Source organism: Vicia villosa, linkage group LG5 (assembly GCF_029867415.1).
Source record: "Vicia villosa cultivar HV-30 ecotype Madison, WI linkage group LG5, Vvil1.0, whole genome shotgun sequence".
Lineage (NCBI taxonomy): Eukaryota > Viridiplantae > Streptophyta > Magnoliopsida > Fabales > Fabaceae > Vicia > Vicia villosa.
The window spans coordinates 120,329,498-120,354,871 of record NC_081184.1 but is presented as its reverse complement, the minus strand read 5'-3'; the positions used below and the strand labels follow the sequence as shown (position 1 = coordinate 120,354,871).

The window sequence follows — 25,374 nt, the reverse complement described above, 5'->3', positions numbered from 1 at the left end:
ATTCTCTGGAAGCCCTGTAGACGACCCCAATCTCCATTTATCCGTGTTCGTGCAATACGCCGACACTATCAAAGCCAACAACGTTAGTTCCGAAGCTATTCGATTACGCCTTTTCCCTTTCTCCTTGAGAGATAGAGCGAGAGCGTGGCTTCAATCCCTGCCTTCCAATTCCATAACTACGTGGGACGAATTGAAGAGAGTATTCTTAGCGAGATACTTTCCGCCTAGCAAAACTGCTATGCTCAGAGGTCAAATCAACGGATTTACCCAGAAAGATAACGAATCGCTCTTCGAAGCTTGGGAACGTTACAAGGACATGCTTAGAATATGCCCTCATCATGGACTCGAACCATGGCTGATCATCCATACTTTCTATGGTGGTCTCTTATATAACACTAAAATGACTATAGATGCCGCTGCTGGCGGAGCATTAATGGACAAACCCCATGATGAAGCATACAAACTCATAGAGAACATGGCACAAAACCATTACCAATGGGGTGGAGAACGAGCCGCTCTAGAGAAAGCCCAAACCAAAGGAGGAATGTACGAAATAAGTGGTATAGACCGCGTTAACGCTAAAGTAGACGCTTTAACTCAAAAGATCGAGAATTTAACCATCACTCCTTCAGCCACCGCTGCCGCTGTAGCACCTAACTGCGAGATTTGTGGATTGACTGGGCATGTAGTTGCTGAATGCCAACTCTTGACTGGAGTCCCATCTGATCAAGTAAATTACGCTCAAGGAAACCCTTATTCTAACACGTACAACCCTGGATGGAAAAACCACCCGAACTTTTCTTATAAGAACAACAATGCGTTGTACGCGCCTGGACAAGCACCTGCTGTACCACCTGGCTACCAAAAAGCGCCTGTAGCTGCTCAAAACACCCCTAGGAAGTCGAACCTAGAAATCATGATGGAGAACTTCATAGCTTCCCAACAACAAACCAATAAAGACTTCCTGAATCAAAACATCCACAATAGCGAGCAACTAAAACAACTATCGAACAAAGTAGATGCCTTAGCTACGCATAACAAAATGTTAGAAACTCAAATCTCACAAGTAGCTCAACAATAAGCACCTACTACTGCCCCTGCTGGCACGTTTCCTGCTCAACCTCAACCCAATCCTAAAGGACATGCGAACGCGATAACACTACGAAGTGGAACGAATTACGATGGACCCATAGATCCTAGAACCCAAAACGTACCCATGTCACAACAAGAGCCAAAGGAAACCCAAAAGAAAACAACTGACGAACAAACTGCTAAGACTGATGAGAACAATAACGAAGTGGAACCCGAAAAAGAGAAACCTTATGTTCCACCACCACCTTATAAGCCACCAATTCCTTACCCTCCGAGATTAGCTAAATAAAAAACCGAAGCGCAATTTAAAAGATTTGTAGAACTTCTGAAGCAATTAAACATAACCATACCGTTCACAGAAGCCATAACTGAGATGCCTTCGTACGCTAAGTTCTTAAAAGAAATCTTATCAAACAAAAAGAAACTCGAGGATAACGAAACTATAACGCTTACCGCTGAATGTAGCGCTATCATCCAAAATAACATGCCTCCAAAACTGAAAGACCCTGGTAGTTTCTCTATACCCTGCGTAATTGGAAAAACCATCATAGAAAAAGCCTTATGCGATTTAGGAGCTAGTGTTAGTTTGATGCCTCTTTCAACCTGTAAGAAACTCAATCTAGGTGAGCTTAAAGCAACAAGAATGCCTCTTCAACTAGCAGACCGTTCAGTTAAATACCCTGTAGGAATGTTAGAGAATATCCCTGTTCGTGTAGGTCAATTCTACATCCCAACTGACTTCATCATTATGGATATCCAAGAAGATTATAACATCCCGATCATATTAGGAAGACCATTTTTAGCAACCGCTGGTGCAATTATAGATGTAAAGCGAGGAAAGCTTACTTTCGAAGTAGGAGAAGAGAAAATAGAATTTATCCTTTCCCAATTCCTAAAAGCACCTTCTATAATTGACACATGCTGTTCTGCTGACATAATCGACGAGTGTGTCAAGGAAATAAAATCCGAACCAAATAAGGAAACCGAAACCCTAAGAATTCCCATGTCGCCAATTCTTGAAGATGACAACTGGCGCGAGGAATATCAAGATAACCACCTGAGTGAATGCTTAGCTTTAACTCCCGATCCTATACCTGGACCTAAGAAACCTGCTATAGAGCTGAAAACACTTCCTACCGATCTTAGATACGAATTTCTAGACGAAGAACTAAACCGACCAGTTATAGTGAACGCCAACTTAGGACGAACCGAGACTGAAAAATTACTTAATGTCCTAAGAAAATACCCTACCGCTTTAGGATACAACATATCAGATCTGAAAGGTATAAGCCCTTCTCTGTGTATGCACCGCATTATGCTCGAAGACGATAGTAAAACCTCTAGGGAACATCAAAGGCGAATAAATCCTATTATGAGCGATGTGGTTAAAAAGGAAATCCAAAAACTGCTAGAAGCTGGAATAATATATCCTATATCCGATAGTAAATGGGTTAGTCCTGTTCATGTCGTACCAAAGAAAGGAGGAGTCACTGTAATCACTAATGCAAAAGGAGAATCCGTAGCACAACGTACCCAAACTGGATGGAGAATGTGCATTGACTATAGGAAGCTAAATAAAGCTACCCGAAAAGACCATTTCCCTCTACCTTTCATAGATCAAATTCTCGAACGCCTAGCTAAACACTCACATTTTTGTTATCTGGATGGATACTCCGGATTTTTCCAAATTCCTATCCACCCTGACGACCAAGAGAATACCACATTCACCTGTCCTTATGGTACATTCGCTTATAGACGAATGCCTTTTGGACTCTGCAATGCACCCGCGACCTTCCAAAGATGCATGATGGCAATATTTGCCGACTTCCTAGATGGAATAATGGAGGTCTTTATGGACGACTTCTCTGTCTATGGAGGAAGTTTTGAAACATGTTTAGAAAACCTTGAAATGGTGCTTAAACGATGCGTAAGCGTAAACCTAGTCCTTAATTGGGAAAAATGCCATTTCATGGTACGACAAGGAATTGTACTTGGACACATCGTATCCGATAGAGGAATCGAAGTTGATAAAGCAAAAATCGAAATTATCGAAAACCTTCAACCTCCCAAAACCGTTAGAGAAATAAGAAGTTTTCTGGGACATGCTGGTTTTTACCGACGCTTCATTAAAGATTTCTCTAAAATAACCAAACCCTTAACTGAACTACTCATGAAAGACGCCGAATTTATTTTCACCGATAAATGCACTGAAGCATTTCAAACGCTTAAACGAGCATTAATCTCTGCGCCAATTATGCAACCTCCCGACTGGAATGAGCCTTTCGAAATAATGTGTGACGCAAGTGATTATGCTGTAGGAGCCGTTCTAGGACAAAGAAAGGATAAGAAACTACATGTCATATATTATGCGAGTAGAACCCTAGACGAAGCTCAGATGAATTATGCCACGACAGAAAAAGAATTATTAGCTGTCGTATTCGCATTAGACAAATTCCGTTCTTACCTGGTAGGAGCCAAAATAATCATATACACTGACCACGCCGCCATTAGGTACCTCCTAACCAAAAAGGACGCTAAACCAAGACTTTTGAGATGGATCTTGTTACTACAAGAGTTCGACCTGGAAATTAAAGATAAGAAAGGCACTGAAAATGTCGTAGCAGATCACCTCTCTCGATTGGAAAATCTGAAACCCGAACAAGTACCAATTGACGATGATTTCCCTTATGAAAGACTCATCGCCCAATTAGAAGCAAATGAATTCGAACCATACCGTCCAAACTCTGAAACCGAGAAATTAGCTGAAATAGCTTTAGCCCGATCTGACGCACCTTGGTATGCAGATTTCGTAAACTACCTAGCTGCTGGTGTGCTTCCTCCTGATCTAAGTTACCAACAGAAGAAGAAATTCTTCCATGACCTAAAACATTACTATTGGGACGACCCACTCTTGTTCAAAAGAGGCCCCGATGGAATCTTTAGACGTTGTGTACCCGAGGAAGAGATAAGAAGCATAATAACACACTGTCATTCTGCACCGTGTGGAGGACACCATAGCACATCTAGAACCTGCGCCAAAATCCTTCAATCTGGACTTTTCTGGCCCAACCTGTGGAAAGACGTTTATTTTGCTGTACTAAGCTGTGATAGATGCCAACGAACTGGAAACATTTCAAGACGCGATGAAATGCCTCAAAAAGGCATTCTTGAAGTAGAAATATTTGACGTCTGGGGAATAGACTTCATGGGACCGTTTCCGTCGTCGTTTGGAAATCAATATATACTCGTAGCCGTCGATTACGTTTCAAAATGGATAGAAGCTATTGCTTCTCCTACAAACGATACACGAGTAGTTATCAAACTTTTCAAAAACGTCATCTTTCCTAGGTTCGGTGTGCCAAGATTGGTGATTAGCGATGGTGGTTCCCATTTCATTTCAAGAATACTTGAGAAACTCCTTCGAAAATATGGAGTGAATCATCGAATAGCCACACCATACCATCCACAAACAAGCGGACAAGTAGAAGTATCTAACCGCGAAATAAAACAAATATTGGAGAAAACTGTTGCTATATCTAGGAAAGATTGGTCAACCAAGCTAAATGAAGCTTTATGGGCTTATAGAACAGCTTTCAAAACTCCAATAGGGACTACCCCATTCAAACTCGTTTATGGAAAATCATGCCACCTACCAGTAGAGTTAGAACATAAAGCCTATTGGGCCATTAAGAACTTAAACCTAAACTACACTGCCGCTGGTGAGAAACGACTTCTGGACATAAACGAATTAGAAGAACTTAGACAAGACGCTTACGAAAACGCCAAAATCTATAAAGAGCGAACGAAAAAATGGCACGACAAGCGTATATCTAGGAAAAATTTTAGCATAGGCGATAAAGTACTCTTATTTAATTCTAGACTAAAATTATTTCCTGGTAAGTTACGATCTAGATGGTCTGGCCCTTTCGAAATAACTAACATATTTCCAAGTGGAGCGATAGAAATCAAAGGAGAAACCGTCAAACCTTTTGTCGTAAATGGGCAACGTCTTAAGTATTACCATCATCTCGAATACGATGAAAACATCGAAGTTTTTAAACTTGACGAACTGCCCGCTCTTTCGAAAAAATAGTTTTCTATTTTAAAATCGTCGAGCTTACGACATTAAACAAAGCGCTTGGTGGGAGACAACCCACATTTATTTATTCTTTTTATTTTTATTTTATTTTATTTTTAAAAATTTTAACCTTTAATTTTCATTTAATTATTCTATTTTTAATTATTCTAGATTTTAATTTTCTTATTTTTTTTTTCATACATCTTATAATAATTATTATAATTATAGCTGCTATCTTAACTCGAGAAAATACTTCCTTTTTATAATTATAATTATTATTATAACTTGTTTTATTTAATTTTATTTTTAAAAAATGAACACTAGCCTAGTTCTAACTTAATCTTAATATTTTTCAACTTCTAGGTTTTTCATTTAACTACTAACTACGATGCAAGAAGTTGATAACATGGAAGTCGTGTTCCGTGGTAGAGGACAAGAAGCAAGATTTAACAAGCTGGCTGGAAGACACATGGATTTGACTTGCTATCCTCACCAACCAACTATGGGGAAACTTGGTATCGAAGAAAGCATCCTACACCTGCTTAACCAAATTGGTTGGGCTGGTTCTCACTTGTTCCGCAAGTTTAGCACTTACCGGAAGCTCACTCTGGAATTCTTGAGCTCCCTGACCTATCTTCCAAACTGTGGACAAGGACTGAAAAAAGGAGTTATTCTCTTTAGACTCTTTGGTATGGAGTTTAATTTCTGCATCCGAGATTTTGCTGAAATGTTAGAACTACCTCATGGACCTGATGCATACGCCCAAGTAGCTGAAGAAAATCTTCCATACTGGGAGTTGGAAAAATACTGGGGCAAGATCACTGGAAACGACAACCCTGAAGAGAATGAATTTCAATCTGAGAACATCCACAATCCTGCTTTCCGCTACTTTCACAAGATCCTTACTCACTATATTTTTGGAAAGCCCGATAATGTCACTGAAGTTACTAGAGAAGAGTTGTTCATCATGTTTTGTACCTCTCAGAACCGCCCGGTCAACGCCATCGCATTCATGCTAACAAACTTTGAGCGCATCACGCAAGACGAAGTTTCACCCATTAGGATCGGCGGATTTGTCACTATGATTGCTAATGCCATAGGAATGAGAGTGCCTTTGCTTAGATTGACACCTTATGGTACCCATACCTCTATGGACATCAATTTCTGTTTTAATCGAGGTATCATCGGTAACCTTGGACCTGATCGGTTTGAATTGCTCATTGAATTGCTCAAAATTTGTGAACACCGAATGTCTAGAAACTTTGGGTCTCATTGATGGTGTTACCCGTCTGCTCACCAAATCTAGCCTCCACCATCTTTGTACCGAACCCGTACCTACTTATGAGCCGCTCGTCTTAGAATTTTTGAGTTCTTTCAACTACGACACTCCCTCTAATCAACCACTCTCAACCGGTAGCATCCAATTCCGGATGTTCAACCGTGAATATGCTCTAGATCAAGATGTCGTAGCTTCATATTTGCATTTTAATCATGCACCAATTGCTCACCGCTCAATCTTTCAAGAACTCAATGGTCGATCTTGGGAGGAACTCGCTTTTGAATTTTGGTTCCATCTAACTGGAGAAAATCCTACCGGTTGGAGAGCTCTCCATGCTTCCCACATTCAAAACCCCGCTATACGTTATTTTCAACGTGTTTTGGGGCATACTATTTTTGCGAGATCCAACAACCACAAGGTAAACCAAAATGAATTATTTTTCCTTTACTGTGCGCTTAACAATATCCGTTTCAATGCCGCACCGTTTATGTTCCAACACATCCAAGGTTTAGTTAACGCCCCCGCTACAAATCCATTCTTGCTTGGAGGCATTATTACTACCTTGGCCTGTGCTTTAGGTCTTGGTGACGAGCTCCTCTCACTCTCACACCTCATGAAGCCCGCTCAGTCACTCGATCTCACCTACTGCCGTGACTCCCACTTGGTTTCACCCTGCCATGATGGCCGATACACTTTGGTCGTCAACAAAGTTCCTATTCCTTATGTCATCCTTCCATGCCCTGAAAGAATCAACATCCGTTATGTTCAACGTTGGAGGCTTATTGAAGACAACCCTCAAGATGACCAACAAGAACATCCTAATGAACCTATGGATGCAAATGAAGAAGAACTCAACCAAGGGCAAGCTGATGTCAACCAACCTCCTCCAAACAACCCTCCGCCTATCACTCTTGAAGCCATGTATGCTGCCATTCAACGCAAAGATCAACTCGTTCAAGCTATGCAGACAAACCAAACTGAAACAATTAGGCTCATCCGAGAGATGCAACAGGAGCACCGTGACTATGCTATTAGGAACGAAAGTCAATACGCTGAAATTGCTACATATTTGCATGATCTTGACATTCGTGTGAATGACTCTCCTGATAGACGTCGCCGTGTTCGTACAAGAGGCGCGAGCAGTTCTCGAAACCGCAACAATGAGGAGTAGTTCTTATGCACTGAGGACATTGCATCATCTAAGTCTGGGGGAGTCGTATTATTTCTATTTCCTTTAGTTTTATTTTTTCCCTTCAGTTATTTCCCTTCCTTGTAATGTTTTTCTAATTCAATAAAGAATATTTATGGAATTTAAGTCTTATATGTATAATTCCGTAGTTATTTCAATTTCTTCCATTTTCTTGAGCCATAACAAAAATTTTGCTCCTAAACGATAAACGCAAACCCCACACGTTTAAGAAATACGAAGCTACTCAAACACTCAACGCATTGAAACTGAATTTAGTCAATATCCTTATTTTCCCAACACTCTAAAACCCCCGAGTATGCGTAACCGATTTGAATACCCGTTATACCAAAACCATCGACTTTAAGTTTTGAAATAACCCTTAGTGTTTCATTTATCTTTATCTTCTTATTTTGCTTGAGGACAAGCAAAGGTTCAAGTCTGGGGGAATTTGATAACACGATTTTATATCGTATATTTAGCTTAAAATCCATAGATATTTATAGCATTTTCCGTTTATTATGTTAATTTATTATGATATTACACGAGTTTTTGCTTTGTTTCAGGTTTTACACTCTTATTATGCCGAATTGTGAAAAAGAGAAGAAATGGAGCCAAAACGACCCTTTTCTATGCCTAAAAGACGTAAATTGGGTGCTGAAGTAAAAAGGGAGTGCAATTAAAGGCCAAGTGTGCTGAAAGAGACCCAAAGACCCAATGAAGCGATCCAGCCCACGAAGGAAAGCAGCCTAAGCCACACAAGTAAGCAGAGACGCACGTCTCTGCCACCTCAGCAAAAGGGAGACGCACGTCTCCACCTCCCTAAATTCTCTCCACTTGAGACGCACGTCTCAAGTCTTCCTGAAGAATAGGAGACGCACGTCTCCACGTCCAAGTCTGCAAGAATCTCCTCTTTTCACGCAAAGCAACTGCAAAGCTTCCCCTATAAATAGAAGCAGTCACTTCAGTCCAAACTGTCCGATTTCCTGCCAACGAAGTGCTGCCGAAATTGTACCGCGAACTGCTTTCCTTTACTCTGCTTTCATTCAACCGTTTATTTTCTCACAACGATTTCTACACTGGAAATTGTTGTGAACTTTTCGTAGATCTAGCCTTACGTTAGATTTATCGTTTTATTTCATTGTTTTTATTTTCTGCCATTTAAATTCCGAAGAACGATCCAGCCAACCTGTGGTGGAAGTTCGAGTACTTCAAGATTCAATTCAATTCAGATTTATTTTAATTCAGGTTTTTATTTACCGCCTTTATTTATATTATTATTGCATGATATATTATATGCCATTTAATATGCCTATTATTATGAACCGAACCGATTTATGCATGTTTAATCGTATTAATATGTCTGGCTAAATCACTAAAGGTGTCGGTATGTAAAGTAAGTTAACCGTAGGGATCCGAAATAAATTGGCTTGATTATGTTTTATTAATTATCACTTATTTTTGGTTTATATGTCTAGTTTAATTAGTAAGTCTTAAAACCAATAGAGCGAAAGTTTGAGGGGTTAGGACGGTCAAAGGTTAAAATCAATAGAGCGAAAGTTTGAGATCTTTAACTGGATAGTAGACATAAGACATTAGTTTTAAGGATGGCGAAAGCGTATTAAAACTAATTGGAACTTATTTATTTTCAAAAATTGTTTTTACACTCGAGCGGGATGGCGAAAGCGTACGTTAGGGTTATTAGCTTGCTCCGAGTCAACAGAGCGAAAGTTTGAGATTAGGAGATTTAAATAGATAACAACCTCGTAAAATAGGCATTTTATTAATTACATTGTTTCCAAAAAGCTCTTCTAAAATCTAATGGGATGGCGAAAGCGTACATTAGGATTAGGATAGTAGTCTGAATCAACAGAGCGAAAGTTTGAGACGAGGATTTTTAATCAATGGAATTTAGTAAAGATTTTTAATTTAATTATGCAAAAGCCAATGGACCTTCGGATTACCTTTAGTTAAACGAAATACATACTGATACCTGTCTTTTATTATTATTCTTTATTTTCTCACAATCACTTTCCCTTAGGAACAATCGAAATTTTAGTACTCCTAGCTTTACATAGTAACCTTAGATAACGGTAGATCGATTCATAGTCCCTGTGGATTCGATATCTTTTAAAACTACACGACACGACTGTGCACTTGCAGTTATCAGATTTATAGACACGTAAAGTCGCGATCAATATCCTGTTCAATACTTATAATAAACAATACTTAATTTTAAAACAGAATGGTAATCAATTTTGCATAAAAACCATGGCAGATTTGGCTCATTCCATGAAACTTACAACCAAAATTGATAATATTTAATTTAAAACCATACATAGTGCCATAATTGTTAATCTTGGTTCACATCCACCATTACAAAAAAAAACAAAACCATAAATCCCATACAAACCAAACTGCTAAAAAACGGCCCTATACATCCACCACAAACATTGCCTAACCAACAGCTCTATCAACTATCACCACTGCGCTCCACTGTTACCATAATATCTAACACCGGCGGGTAATAAATCACAAAGTGCACTTTATCACCTACTTTCAGTTCCGCTGCCCTTACATAGTCAAACCATTCTCCATACAAATATGTTTCATTTTTTTTTGGCCTCTTCTTCACATTGCACTCATATGGGTACCCGTTGTCCACATCATTGAGGGTAATCTCTGACATTCCAGCAAGCCCACATTTCTCTACTATTTCTGCAGGAATATACTGCACTCATGACATACAATATCAGTTACATTACATCTCTATATAACACCAGTGTGCCAACAACTATAGACTTTGAACACTGCTTACCATAACATTTGAGCAAAACTTCTTTACATCATGAACTTCACGAGTCCAGTACGCTTCTTCGAACTCTTCCTGTACAGGACTCATTTCCCTGAAATTAAGACCATATTTACAGCACAATGCAAACACAACAGCATCAATATACCTATAACGATAATATATTCCCTATCACTTATAAATAAACTTTACCTCTCACTATCAGAAGATATCATTATGTATTCAATTCCATCTCCATCATCCCTTCAACACAATAACATACAAACTATTTATTAAACTAAGTTGTAACTCATTATTCCGGAAACACATTCAATTTTGTAGAGGTTAAATGGAATTCAATACAAAAAACAAAATTAAACTATAAGATTACCCTTTATTTTCAACAATCCTGGCAGCCTCTACAGAAACTTTACCGGCATCGTCGACACGATTCAATCTTTCATGTTGTTTCTTCCATTCCTCCATAACATCATCATTCTCCTGTGACCCACTCAGTATCCTCTCAACTGTGAGCCGCTTCCATGGAGTTTGCAACTCCAACCTATCGGGTGAACTGGAATCAAAACAACATTGCGACCTCTAAATGGATGAATATCTTATGATAAACTCTGCAAACAACATAAACAGTAACACATGCACATACCTTCTTGGCTGCGACATTTTGTTCTTCACACTTATCACCCAACCCTGCGTTTCTTACACCAACAATGCCAAAGACAAACTCTTTGATTGCTTATGAATCCAACGTTACTTTCATTTTAAATTCCAGCGTTATGTAACAATACCAATAATAGGATTCTTTTGTGGGCCTATTAACAAATTAGGTCTAACAATAAAAATAGGTTTTCTGCACCAAGGCTAGAATTCTAAGGCCCAATAAACTTTAATGTCCTATTAACTTAGATAAATTAACCAACTATAAGGTCCAACAGGTATTTTTAACCTATTTAAAATATTTTACCTTATTATATGAACTTACACACACACATATATATATATATATATATATATATATATATATATATATATATATATATATATATATATATATATATATATACATTTTCCCTATTTTATTAAAGTGCCCTAAAACCCAATGCGCGAGACAGACGGGTACCCGTGCGAACGCACGGGTAAGACACTAGTTCAATTATAAAATAATTTATCATAAATTCTTTCACAAATATGGAATGATTAAACTTAAGAGTTAAAAGGTAGTGTACTAACAGTGTAAAATAATTTTACACCGTCATCCAATAACAAATTATAAATGTGTCATGTTATTAAGTATTTTTTTTAAATAAAAAAATGGTTTAATTGAATGCATGAGTGGTGATTGGTTAACAGTGTAAAAATATTTTACACTGTCAGCGCATCACCCATTTTCTCTAAAATTAATGAGAAATTTGGAGACAGAGTTTATTCCTTTCTAATCTTTATGTCACAAATTCCGTAATTAACATGTATGATGTCATCAATGACCCATTTTGCAAAGGAAAATATTTCTTTAAATTTTTATTGATTTAAAAAACTTATTTTTTTAATAACATTGTAGTTTAATTTTTTTGAAAATAAATTAAAATTTATTTTATTAAATGAATATTTAAATTTCATTCAAAATAAGAGATTATATAACACTTCAAATAATATTAATCAAGAATAATATTATTCAAAGCGTTATATTAGTACCGAGTACAACCATAGAATCATGGACAATGCAATTATCTCAAAAGACTGTACATGATATAAATAAGACCAAATATCCAAAATATGGAACATAGCAAATACAACTGAATATAAAACAGATAAATAAGTCTTCAAAGTCGTCAAGGCATCGTTCCTTTACCTCTTTACCTTGGCCCGGGCTACCTGAAAATAATCAACATGAATGGGTGATATGCTTCATCTCAATGGAGTTTTAAGCTATACCACAAGTCTGCTCGACTCTAAGGTTTATCCATAACTACTTTTGACACTATCATCCTAGTCCGTTATAGGATAAAACCAAATAAAGAAATTGAGGTATTTAATCTCCAATTATGCGAGAATGTTAAGATAAATACCTTTATGGCCAGTCTTCACCAATGAGACATAATAGCTTATGGGAAGAACACCTACCAACTGTTAGAATAATAATGCAAGTGTGAGTAAGTGGAAAAATAGTCCCACATTGGATAAGAATGTGGTGAGTTGAGCATTTATAAGTGGGAGAATCCACTCACCTACCACCTTAAAGTTTTGGGTGAATAAGTGGTGTGTGTCTCACAAAGGTGCATAATCCTCAACTTTGTATCAATGCTCCTAGAAACTCCCCCCAACAAATGGTATCATAGCCTTTGGTTCGAGAAAGGGACCAATTCACTTGTATCGAAAAGCCCAGCAAATGGTGTGCCGTTACAAGGAGTCAACGACGGTACAAGTGTGAGCAGGAGCACTGTGGACTCACATTAGGGGGGGGGGGGGTTAGAATAATAATGCAAATGTGAGTGAGTAGTGGAGAAATAGTCTCACATTAGATATGAATGTGGTGACATGAGTATTTATAAGTGGGAGAACCCACTCACCTATCACCTTAAGGTTTTAGGTGGATAAGTGGTGTGTCTCTCACAAAGGTGCCTAGTCCTACACTATGTTCGCAAATCATCTCATTGTATTACGCCCCACTTAAGAGTGCGAGTGGTGTGTCTTCCATGGTCTTACCGCATTACGCCCCTCTTGGAGTGTGATCATCGCATTGCACCCCATTTAGGAGTACGATCACCATATTACGCCTCACTTAGGACTATGATTTGACACGTGCATAGGGAAATATACGCATATATACACATGTAATGTACAACTAGGTGCTTCTATTAGACCCCTAGGGTTCTCACTAATTTCTTATGCCAATTTTAATTTAGCATTCCATCCATACTAATTCATGATTCAACAATAGTTAATCTACTATTAGTCAATCAAATGAGTGTTGTGCCATCCCGACTCATTCTATAGGAACAAAGTACTAAGACCGTTATGACTCCATTGGAACGAACAAGGCGATCACCCAAAAGTGGGGTCAACATAACCAGGCAGTGCCACCTAACACGGGCATGTTATGCCCAAGATAACCCTTCTTAGAGTAAAGTAGAGACCAACATAGTCCCCCTCCCCCCGTGCCAGCCAACACAGGACGTGTTGGTCCCATGTCAGTCATTCATAAACAATTCTTGAGGGCAACACGGGTCCCCTGTGCCAGTGAGCACATGTCGTGTTGTGCCAAAACAAAAATGTTCATCATTTTTGGAAATTACCCATGGCCTCTTCATAGGTAACCTGTACATTGAGCAAGAGAAATTTGTGGCCTCTTCATAGGTAACCTGTACATCATGCATAATCTTAAGTTCAACAACACACACATGCAATCATACTTTTAGCTACATTGAGCAAGAAAAACCCTAACTAATCATGATAAATCATCAAGGTTATCAAACATCATAACAAACATGCATTTATCATGAATTTAAGCAAGAACATTAAGAATATTATTAGTCTATCAAACCTTTCCCACATGCAATTGTTTATAGACTACCTAAGATAATAACCTAAAATAAGAACCTCACCTTGAACAAAACCTAAATTTTGGATGAAAATATGGTGACGATGATGTTTCTAAGCTTGAACAATTACTTCTTCAAAATTCCGCTATAAGCTTCAACATGCAATGAGGAAAATCACAAGAATCAAGATGTTCTTCCTTCCTTCTTCTAAACTCTACGATTTGATGATAGATAAAGATGAAGAAAAAAATGAGGTTCCTCTCCTCGAGTTTAGGTTTTATAATGCCTGTAGGAAAAGACAGAATTGTCCATGCACATAAACTTTTATCACTAATCAATGCCACTCAACTCAAATCATGGTTTAAATCCTCAACTTTTATCATTATATTTTATCACTAATCAATGTCACTCATTTGTTTTATTCCACACTTAAATACTTTAGGGTGTCCTAATCAAGTGCATTGTCATCTCATTGAGCTACCAATTCAATAGGTGATGTCATGCTTACATTAATTGAGTTATTAGAAATTAAAAATAAACAATTTTTGTATAAATATTAAATTTATAAAAACTATAATTTAATAGAAACTAAACAGATATATTTTTTAAATATGACCTTCAAATTTAAAATATCATTAAATAAATAAATTATATTAAAAATTATTACGTGAGTCAGCCGTTGCACTTAGGGATTGGAGAGAGAAACATATAGGGTTAGAGTTAAAGAGTCTTGAGTTCAAATTCATTTCAGTCCAATTTTTTTATTTCAATTTATATTTTATTTTTATAATTTTAAAAAATAATTATTGAAGTCTTTTCAATTTTTTTTAAAAGAAAATAATAGGAGTCTTTTTCCATCTGTCAATGACACTCAACTTCATAACATGAAAATAAAATAACACGTCAACTTTCGTGACATGATGATTGGTAACATTAAACGTTAATACTCCTTCCTCACTCTGTTTTTAAATGAGTGTCGTCTTAGAGGAAAAAATTTGTTTAAAAATAAATATCATTATTACTTTTCAATGTAGAAATAATTGTTATTTTTTTAATTCTATCTTTTAATTATCACTCTGTACACTACTTTCAATACTTTAATAATGTTAATTTAATAAAAATGCATTTTTTTTATGACACTGTTATTATATTTTTTAATTTATGTGCAAAAACCTTAAACGACACTCATTTTAAAATGGAGGAAGTAATTTTATTTAATGGCATAAAAATTATTCACTAAAATGTAATATTTTTTTAAATTAAGTCGATTTATGCATTCAACATTTTTGTAAACAACCTGAGATCGATATATGACAAAAAAATAAAGAGGAATGTTATGCTTACACCAGAATTTTTACACCATATCTTTCACCAAGCAAAATATACTAAATCTTTGTATTCATTTTATTGAAAAAAGTAAAAAATATTATTAAATATAATAGAAAAAACCCAAACCGTATATATATTTATACGGTGTAGTTGTTATGTTTAGGTGTAATAATATCACTACTCAAAAAATAAAAATGGTTGAAATAAAAAAGTTTTTGTTATTTCCATTTGCTCTGATTCTGGTGGAATGTCTTCTTATGATGTGGACGGCGACCAAGATGACTGTGATGATAAAAATATTAACGCAATGCATCCACAAAACACCCACAATCATAACAAAAGAAGAAAATTGACAATTAAACTCCTAAAAAATTGATATTATGGCTTTCAAAGTGCGGATAAGTTGGATGGTACTAATTTTCTGCTATTATATCAGTTCGTTACAAATAATTGATCATATTTAGTAATTAGTTTAATATTTTGTTTAGAAACTCAAAACAATTACAGTATTAGTAGTCTACTATCTAACATATATTAAGAGATTGACTAAACTCCCTAAATTTTCATTTCCTCAAAAATAATTTACACTATACAATGGACATTTTAATAACTAACAAAATAACCCTTCATCTTTTTATCTTTTGCACCAAGTGTTCCACTCTCATTGGTCCACCAACTTTCTACAACATAATACAATACCTCATTTTCTCTCTCCTTATAAAGTACAATTTCAATTGAAAATATAATATAGTTGCATATTTATGATTATTATTCATTTATAATTGAATCATTCATTTTAAATTTACATGTTTTTAAATATATTTTATACAATATTAAATAAATTTACATGATATTAGGCTATAGTTTACGGGTCACTATCAACATAATAAATATTTTATTTATATTTTCAAATGTTAAAATTCTTTTTATTCTTTTTCCGTCCCATGGATCAATTTTTTTCTTTGCTTAATTATTTAATAATTAAGTAATTCATTTTAAATTTATTTGTATAATGTATTTTTTTTAAATTTTAAAAACATAATACACTATCTCATTCTCTTTCTCTTTATAAAGTACAATTTAAATTGAAAATATAATATAGTTGCATATTTATGATTATTATTCATTTATAATTGAATCATTCATTTTAAATTTACATGTTTTTAAATATATTTGAGATAATATTAAATAAATTTACAGATATTATGTTGTAGTTTACGGGTCACTATCAACATAATACATATTTTATTTATTTTTTCAAATGTTAAAATTCTTTTTATTCTCTTTCCGTCTCATGGATCAATTTTTTATTTTGTATAATTATTTAATAATTAAGTAATTCATTTTAGATTTATTTGTATAATGTATTTTTTTAATTTTAATAACATAAAAAATATATTTATCTCACGGGTCACTAACAAGACAATATTTATTTTAATTTAATCAATCATTATTTTAATTCAAGAGACAAAATCTTTATTTTTAAATATTAATTTTTTCTCCATCTCATAATTATATTTTTTCTTCTTCTTTGTGTATGATTATTTAATATAAGTAAATCTATATGATTATTGTTCATTTTAAAATAAGTAAATCTTTCAAATTTTGCATTTATATCTAAAATTTTACGTTTGTATTTGATACTATCTATATGATTATTGTTATTTTTTTTATTTCATGATTATTATTTGAAGATTCTAAATTACTACATATTTTTTATTTATTTACATAATATCATAATTAAATTACCCATCCTCAAAATATATGTTGTTGGAATTGCAAAGCATTGTCAAATTGACTATGAAAATCTTATTAATAAAACTTTATTCTAATGGTTAATTTCTATTTTATATATACAATTTGGTCAAACTTTTTTACTTCACATTTTTTCGCATCATTAAAAAAATACTACACTATAAATAATGCACCCGTGCGACAGCACGGGTCTCTGACTAGTAAGTATAGTAACATCTAAGATTCCTAATTGTATGTATTGGTGCTTTTTAGTTACATGTGGTGAGTTTTGTGTGCAACCTCCTCAAGCAATGTGAGTCATTTAAGACAATTGATCCACCTACTTTTTAGCCTGAAAATTTATAAGTACTTCGTCTGCCACAAAGGAGTGAAATGAAAATATGAGATTATTAAGATATGTCTCGACATGTTTGTAACCTCGATTGAAGAGATGACTTCGACTCGTCTATTAAGTACAAGTATGGTTTAGAGGAGTCTCAAAAACAGATCAATAAAATGAGGATCACTCTTTCTTCAACACATGTCAAGAATCTCAAAAATACCATCACTTTGATGTGGACATGTGGCGTAGAAATGTTGAATTCGACGTGCCCATCAAATGTTGGGACTAAGTGTATTTTTTTGAATCCAAAGGTCATTTGAACTAGGACGTTTCGACAACACTATAAGATTCTATTGGAGATTCTTGATAGAGCCAGTTAAGGGGATTTAAACACAGTTATTAGCGCGAGTGGTGATTTGCAGCAATTCAAACGTTAAAGACACATGAAAGCAAACTAGAAGGATGAAGTCCACGTAAGAGAGCGCATGTCAATTTCTGCAAAGATAACTATTATCGATAGTTAACATTAAATTAATATATAAATTAAGTTTATTGGTTAATTAAGATCGCAAAATTTATATTGTTTATAGAACTAAAATATTCAAGTCAGAGAAAAACAATTGTGAGAAGATGTAGCAAGCGTCATTTCTTTTTTTTAAGGTGTTAATATAAATATTTATTTTAATGATATTTATAATGTGTTATTTTGTTACTTTTTTCTTCCAAAACAATTTTATATTGTTTCGACCACAATTTCTATCCAAACTCTTAGGGTGTGTTTGGTATAGGTGAAATAAGGAAGAGAGAAGTTAAGAGGAAACACATAATTTTGTTTGTTTGGTTTGTGAGAGAGAAGTTGCAGAGAGTGAGAAATATGTGGGTCCCATGCCTAATTTCAATCTTCTCACAATTGAGAAGAAAGTGGAAAGAGGACAAGTTATTCTAAGAAAATGACGAAAATCTCCTTAAATTAACATCTATGTTTGTTTATTATTTTTTTTCTGTTTTGTTAATCATTATTTTACAGTATGTACTCCGTATTATACATGCTTCTTTTATATTTACGAGATTATTCTTTTCATAAGAATATCAAAAATATAAAATTATTTAAAATCTATTTACGAATTCAATGTATTAACTAATAAAGAATTTATTTATAGTAAAATTTATAGAATTTTTAATTAAAAAAATTAAATCAACATTATCAAGTTAAAAATAAAATCAAGTAGTTTCTTTAATACATATTTATCATTTAAAAATTAATTAATAAGATTAGAAAAAATAAATATTTAATCAATACAATTATAAATTAATTTAATTTAACTAGAGACATTTATGTCTTTATCATAAAATGAAACACTTCTTTCTCTTCTTTCTTTTATACCAAACAAACATCAAATCTACTCTATTTCTCATCTTTTTCTCTCTTTTCATCCTCTTTCTTACCTCTTTCTCTCTTCTCAACTTCTTCCCTCCACCAAACACACCCTTAATATCCAAACATTCAAGTTCCAAACACAAATATTTATTAAATATTATTATATTATTTTGCATTTAAAATTTTCAAATTTAATTGAACTAAAACTTATAATTCGAAATGTTTAAGGAGCCTTTGGAACAAGAGCCAACAATCTATTATAATATATAAAAAATAAAGTACCTGATAATTACACTTTAAGCCCTCTCATTAAATAACTAAAACCGTTCAAATTTCATGGGTAAATTTGTCCTTCTGAAAAATAAAGCCACCATATTCATTTGACATTAAATGCTATCTATTGTGTCACTGTTTAATTGGTTGGTTTCATTTTTATTTATTTGGTTTTTTCTTTTTTTTATCTATTTTATTATCTATTTTATATTATATTATTTTATTATTTTATAATATAGGTGAAATAATGTTAAAAGTTGCATTGATAATATAAGCCAACCCATAATTACTCCTCTACACAATAAATCCATGGCCACGTGAATAAAAAAAAAACCATAATATCTGGCTTGGAAAACACAGAACTCCATTTCTTCATTAACTGCAACCTTTCATTGTTCAATAAACCTTTTGTGTTCCATAGGCTGCATAAAACATGACCAAATGCATAACCATGTCTAATCTGCTGCATCTCGGTACCCTGCGATTTTCTCTCCTCTTCCATCTCAAGACAAATCCTTCGTCTCCATCACCTCCGCCCCGTTTTTCACTCCTCCTTCATCTCAAGACAACACCTTCGTCTCCATCACCTCCGTCTCTAACTTCTATTAAACACTATTTATATTCATCTCCATTTGATTAATCTTTGATGATTAACTGATATTTCTAATTTTCTTGCAGTGTTTGTATGTGAATCATGTCTCGCCCAATTGAGCCATTGAAAGAGATCAATGATTCAAAAGATTTGTGGAAGATCGCTGTTAGGTGAAAACATCTGTGGACTGTCACAAGTTCTTCAAACAAAGAACACATGGAGATGGTTTTGGTTGATTCTAAGGTACTATAACAAGATAGGGTTCCCTAATAATTACTTATAATATGTTTTGTATGATTAACCACTGATGATGAAATGTTTATTTCCTGCAGCGTGATATGATTCAGGCTGTTGTCCCTGCTTTTTTGCTTTTGAAATTCAAATCTGAAATTGAAACAGGAAACTCTTATATCATGCAAAATTTTAAAGTTGGGAAGAATGATTTTGCTTTTAAGTCGACAAATCATACATACAAATTGGTTTTTTGTGGGTCAACTTCTGTTAAGAAAGCAGAATTTCCTGATATCCCTCATAACTACCTTAACATTATTGGTTTGAATTCCATAGTTGAAGGAAGGTTTCAATCAAATTTGTTGGTTGGTAAGTTCCCTACACCCTAATTTCAGGAATTATAATTTTTTTTGTTGAGAAACTTTAACCAATCCATTGTTTTTTTTCTTAGATTTGATTGGAGGAATCACTGATATCACTCAAACCCAAGTTAACGGTGACAACAGCAAGAGCAGAATAGTTTTTTCTATTGTAGATGCCAGCAAAACAGTGGTACAATGTACTCTTTGGGGGCAACTTGCAGTTCAGCTATATGAGTATTATAAGAATAATAAGCAAGCCTCTGATATTGTCATTGTGCTAATCAATGCAAGGGTTAAAGAGGCTCAAGGTAATCATGCATGATACAATAGTTTAGATGTAACTGGCTATTTTCTTTTATATCCAACAGTTCTAACTGTTTCTTCAATTTCTTGTGATTCAGGAGGATTTCCAATTAGTGTTTCCAACACATGGAATGGAACGAAACTGTTAATTAATGACCCTGCTATTGAGGAAGTCAAGAATCTAAAAGAAAGGTACTAAAGCATGTGTCTGTTTCTTTATTATATCGTTTGGAATGCTTATTGATCTTCTTCTTAACTGTCTTGCATAATCATTTATTTAATTTGATGTTGATTTTAATATATTAAATATTGTGTTTACATTTTTCGGACTTGGTGTTGATTTGCCTTTGTTATCATCTTCAAGTGTACAAGTTGAGGCAACGCAAAACTCATTTTATTCTGACTATGACAAGTTTGTTTGGAAGGCTGAAATATTGAGTCTCTCTGAAATAAAAAATCTGCAACATGTAAGAAAGATTGACTGTTTCCTTATACTGTTATTGTTCCTAAAGCCTCATATAACTGTCATTTATACTGGCCAACTTTGCAGGAAACAACCTGTGTTACCGTTGCTACCCTCGATAAGTTTGATGCTGGGTAGAGTGGATGGTACTATGATGGATGTGTGGAATGCACAAGAAGTGTGACTGCCAAGGATGGAAAGCTGAAGTGTTTTAAAGAGCATATTATCCCAGAACCTGTGCCACGGTATACTTTATATTCATCTTCCATTTCCAATTGGTAATGTTTATATTTTCTTACAAACAGTGTAGATTGATGTGTTCTCCTATGTGCCATGAATCATTTAGGTATAAGCTTGATATAATGGCTGTTAACGGCAGTTCGAAGGCAAAGTTCGTCTTTTGGGACACGGACTGCGTGAAGTTGATTGGGAAGTCTGCTCTTTGTAACATCCCGAAAATTCTTATTTAATTAATTTAATCAAGTTTTAAATTAATTATGGGAAATTAACATTTTGTTGAATTATGTGGAAAAATAATAAAATGTTAAGTTATTGGGCCATGCGGTGGAATTAATAAAGTGGAGGTGTAATTGTGTAAGAGCCCATTTCTAATTTTATGTTTTTCATAAAATAAAGGAAAACAAGAGGAGAAGGGAAAAAAATTAGAACGTGAAAACCAGAAGCTGTGAGAAGAGGAACTGAAGAACGTAAAGGGAGAACCAAAGAGGAAGAGGAACCAATTCAGGAATTTGGCTGAGGTAAGGGGGGACTTGTCTAATTATCATCTATTATCGGGTTAGGGGTTGATAATACTGAATAGATGTGGAATTCGGGTCGATTGAGTCATATGATAGGTTTAGGGATTGAGTCAAATTGTATGATGTTTGATCTCTATGTTTGAATCTATGATGTCTGCGTTGTTATGGTCTCAATTGATGTGTAATTGGTGTATTATGAGATGTATTTTGTGTTGTTTGTGCATTCTATTCCCTTAGGTTCGTACTGGTATGAATTGGATGAGTTTGGAATGTATAGAATGTTGTTTTCTGCAGGTTGGGGTTTCTGAAATCGCCGGTTGGCGCCGCGTGCATAGGGTTGGCGCCGCGAACAGGTGGGCAGAATGCCAAGAGGTTGTGATACGCTCAGGTCGCGCCGCGTACCTGTGTTCGCGCCGCGAAGGCGTAAATTTTTCTCGCTTCGCGCCGCGTGCAGATGTTTGCGCCGCGAACAGCTTGGCAGAGAGCCAAGGATTCTTGGAACGCTCAGTTCGCGCCGTGAACTGGTGATGGCGCCGCGTGCTGTTGGTGTTTTGAGATATTTTTGAAAGTTCAAAGATGCATAACTTTTTAACTGTTGGTCCGTTTGATGCGCCGTTTCGAGCTAAACGAACCTTATAGACTAATCTATGTGATGATGATTGATTGGTTTTTGGAATGATGAAAATGCATGTATGCTATTCTAATTGAGTATGATGATTGATGCAAATACGTGTATGTTTTGTATATGATGATGATGGAATTGTGATTGAATGATGTTAATATATATGAACATACTTGAATGATGATGATGATGTTGATGATTGATGATGATGATGATGGTATAAGTATGTTGTATATGTTGCATTCATTCATGTTCATTGATGATACTGTATCCATAAGGGTGTGTTGGATCAGTGAAGGGCATGATTCCCATGTAAATGCAAGCTTCTCAAGCATAGTGTGTTTTGATGAAGACAATATGGACATCAAGCTTTTATAAAGGATGTGCAAAAATAATTTCAAGTATCAAGCAAAAATACATCTTTTCAAAGTCTTGAAGAATTTGTGAAGATTCAAGGATCAAGCTAAAATGTCAAAGGTATAAACAATACTCACTTTGACATATAATTGTTCACAAATATATTTCCATGCATATCATAAACATACTACAAAGTATCATCTTTCAAAAGTTCATTTAAAACCTTTTTCAAAGTTAAAATTCAAAATAAAGGTTTTAGGAACCGGGTTGTCCCTATGGGGGAACCGGTTCCCAGCATTCTCAATTTTCAGCATTCTGTGGTTTACTATGGGGAACCGGGTTGTCCCTATGCAGGAACCGGTTCCCACGTTCAAAATTCAAATTTTCTGCTGTAACGTTCAGCAGGAACCGGGTTGTCCCAGGCAGGAACCGGTTCCTACTGAACCAGTGTGTTTTTTCATTGCATGATCTTATTCAAACGAATTCTTTTTCATACCACTTGATCATTGCATTGGTTCATGGAAAAATGACCATTCAAAGAGGTGTTTAACACACTATAAATTCTACATATTTCAAAATCATTATTCACCTTCTTCATTAACAATTCATAAACCATATATTCTTCATCTTTCAATATTTCCAAGTGTTCATCAAATCTTATTTTCAAGTGAAACTTTCTATACACATTTTCATTGAGAAATCCATTCAAAGTTTCATGCATACATTGTGAACACTTATATTCATTTTGAGAATTGTTTATTTGAAGAAGAAGATCAATCCAAGATTGATATTGCTCTACAAACTTCTACTCAAATTATACTTAGAAATTATATCTTATTTTTCAGGATTGTTGAAAATAAGATTGTATTGTTTCCTTACTATCCAGGATTGTTGGAAGTAAGTGGTGTGTTTGAAGAGGATTGTTCTTCATTCACATTAGTGTTGATTGATCTTAAAGGTGTTAAGAACCTTTGATCACCCTATAGGTTAGATAGTAGGCATAGGCTTGTACAATAATTCTAACTATAGTGAAATCTCTTTCGTGTTTGAAAGGGGACTGGAGTACTCTCGGATTGTGAGGGGAACCAGTATATATCGTTGCGTTCTTTACTTTTCCGCACTTTATCGCTTTCATCACCATTACCAAAGAAAAGAAAAGAACCTTACAAAAACCTTCAAACACTTAACCAAAATTATTAGAAGTATTCTCATAAAACCGATTAAATTTTTGAAAACCTAATTCACCCCCCCTCTTAGGCGCACTCTTATACTTACAATTGGTATCAGAGCAGGTTATAGGTAACCTGTTCCTAAAGATCCATAATGGCTTCCGCAAATCAGAATCCAGTTTTTAGAGATGGTGGTAGTAACAACAAGCCTCCATTATTTTGTGGTGAATACTTTGACTTTTGGAAAATCCAAATGAAGGCTCATTTAGAAGCAAAAGGAGAAGAAGTTTGGGAGGCTGTCCTACAAGGTCCTCATGTTCCTATAACGGTCGTTAATGGTGTTGGATCGGAGAAACCTAAAGCGTCATGGGATGATAATGATAGAAAAAGGGTTCTTGCTGACAAAAAGGCGATCAGTCTTCTTCATGGTGCTCTTAGTATGGATGAATTCTTCCGAATATCAACATGTACAACATCAAAGGAAATTTGGGATACTCTTGTAGAAACTCATGAAGGTACCGCTGAAGTTAAAAGATCAAGGTTGAATACTTTAAGCCAAGAGTACGAACTGTTTAGAATGAAGCCCGGAGAAACTATTCTCGATTTGCAAAAACGATTCGTACATTTGACAAATCACTTGAAGGCACTTGGTAAGACTCTTACTATCGAAGAACTTAATCTTAAAGTGCTCAGATCTTTGACAAGAGAGTGGCAACCAAAAGTGACGGCGATATCCGAAAAGAAGAATTTATCAAAACTTACTTCCGCAACATTATTTGGAAAACTTCAAGAATATGAGACAGAACTTGGAAGATTGGAAAAGCATGAGAACTTAGAGAAGAAATCCAAAGGCATTGCATTAAAAGTAGATTCAATAGAAAGCAAAATGAAAGATGCATCGGATGAAGATGAAAACTTCTTGCTTCTTGTAAAAAGGTTAGGCAAATTTTTTGGTAATAAAAATAATATTGATAATACTAACTATGTCAAAAGAAAGAAATTCTCAAAGCATAAAGATAAAGAAGCATCCACTTCATCACAAGAAGTTACATGCTATGAATGTGGGAAACAAGGACACATAAAGCCGGAATGTCCAAAGCTTTCGAAGAAAAATGTATTCAAAGGCAAAAGGGAGTTCAAAAATAAAAAGGCCTACATAGCATGGGAAGATAATGAAGTAAGTTCCTCATCGGACTCCGATAGTGACGAAAGTGCAAACCTAGCACTAATGGCATCACACCACTCCGACGATGAAGAAGGCGAGGTTAGTTATGATGATTCTCTTTTTGATAATGGTGCGCAAGGTGCAATAGAAGAATTATTAAAAGAATGTAAAATTCTCTATAAAACTATCTCATCTCAAAAGAAAATAATATCATCGTTAGAAGAGAAGGTTAAGATAATTGAAGTAGAACATAAAGATGACAAAGAAAAAATGATTAGTGTTCAAGAAGATAATGTTGCATGCAAGAATTGT

The 25,374-nt window shown here is 34.9% G+C and overlaps 1 protein-coding gene and 1 non-coding gene across 2 annotated transcripts; one reads left to right on the top strand and one right to left on the bottom strand.

Moving 5' to 3' along the window:
- Nucleotides 1-238: 238 nt before the first annotated feature.
- On the bottom strand, nucleotides 239-345 carry LOC131608321 (small nucleolar RNA R71). The gene has a single exon (XR_009285588.1). It is a non-coding gene; the product is annotated as a small nucleolar RNA R71 (small nucleolar RNA).
- A 19,503-nt stretch (nucleotides 346-19,848) lies between these two features.
- On the top strand, nucleotides 19,849-21,175 carry LOC131605283 (uncharacterized). The gene is made up of 5 exons (XM_058877657.1): nucleotides 19,849-19,875; nucleotides 19,965-20,232; nucleotides 20,315-20,533; nucleotides 20,627-20,720; nucleotides 21,079-21,175. The coding sequence occupies exons 1-5, from the start codon at nucleotides 19,849-19,851 to the stop codon at nucleotides 21,173-21,175; spliced, it is 705 nt and encodes a 234-aa protein (XP_058733640.1).
- Nucleotides 21,176-25,374: the final 4,199 nt, after the last annotated feature.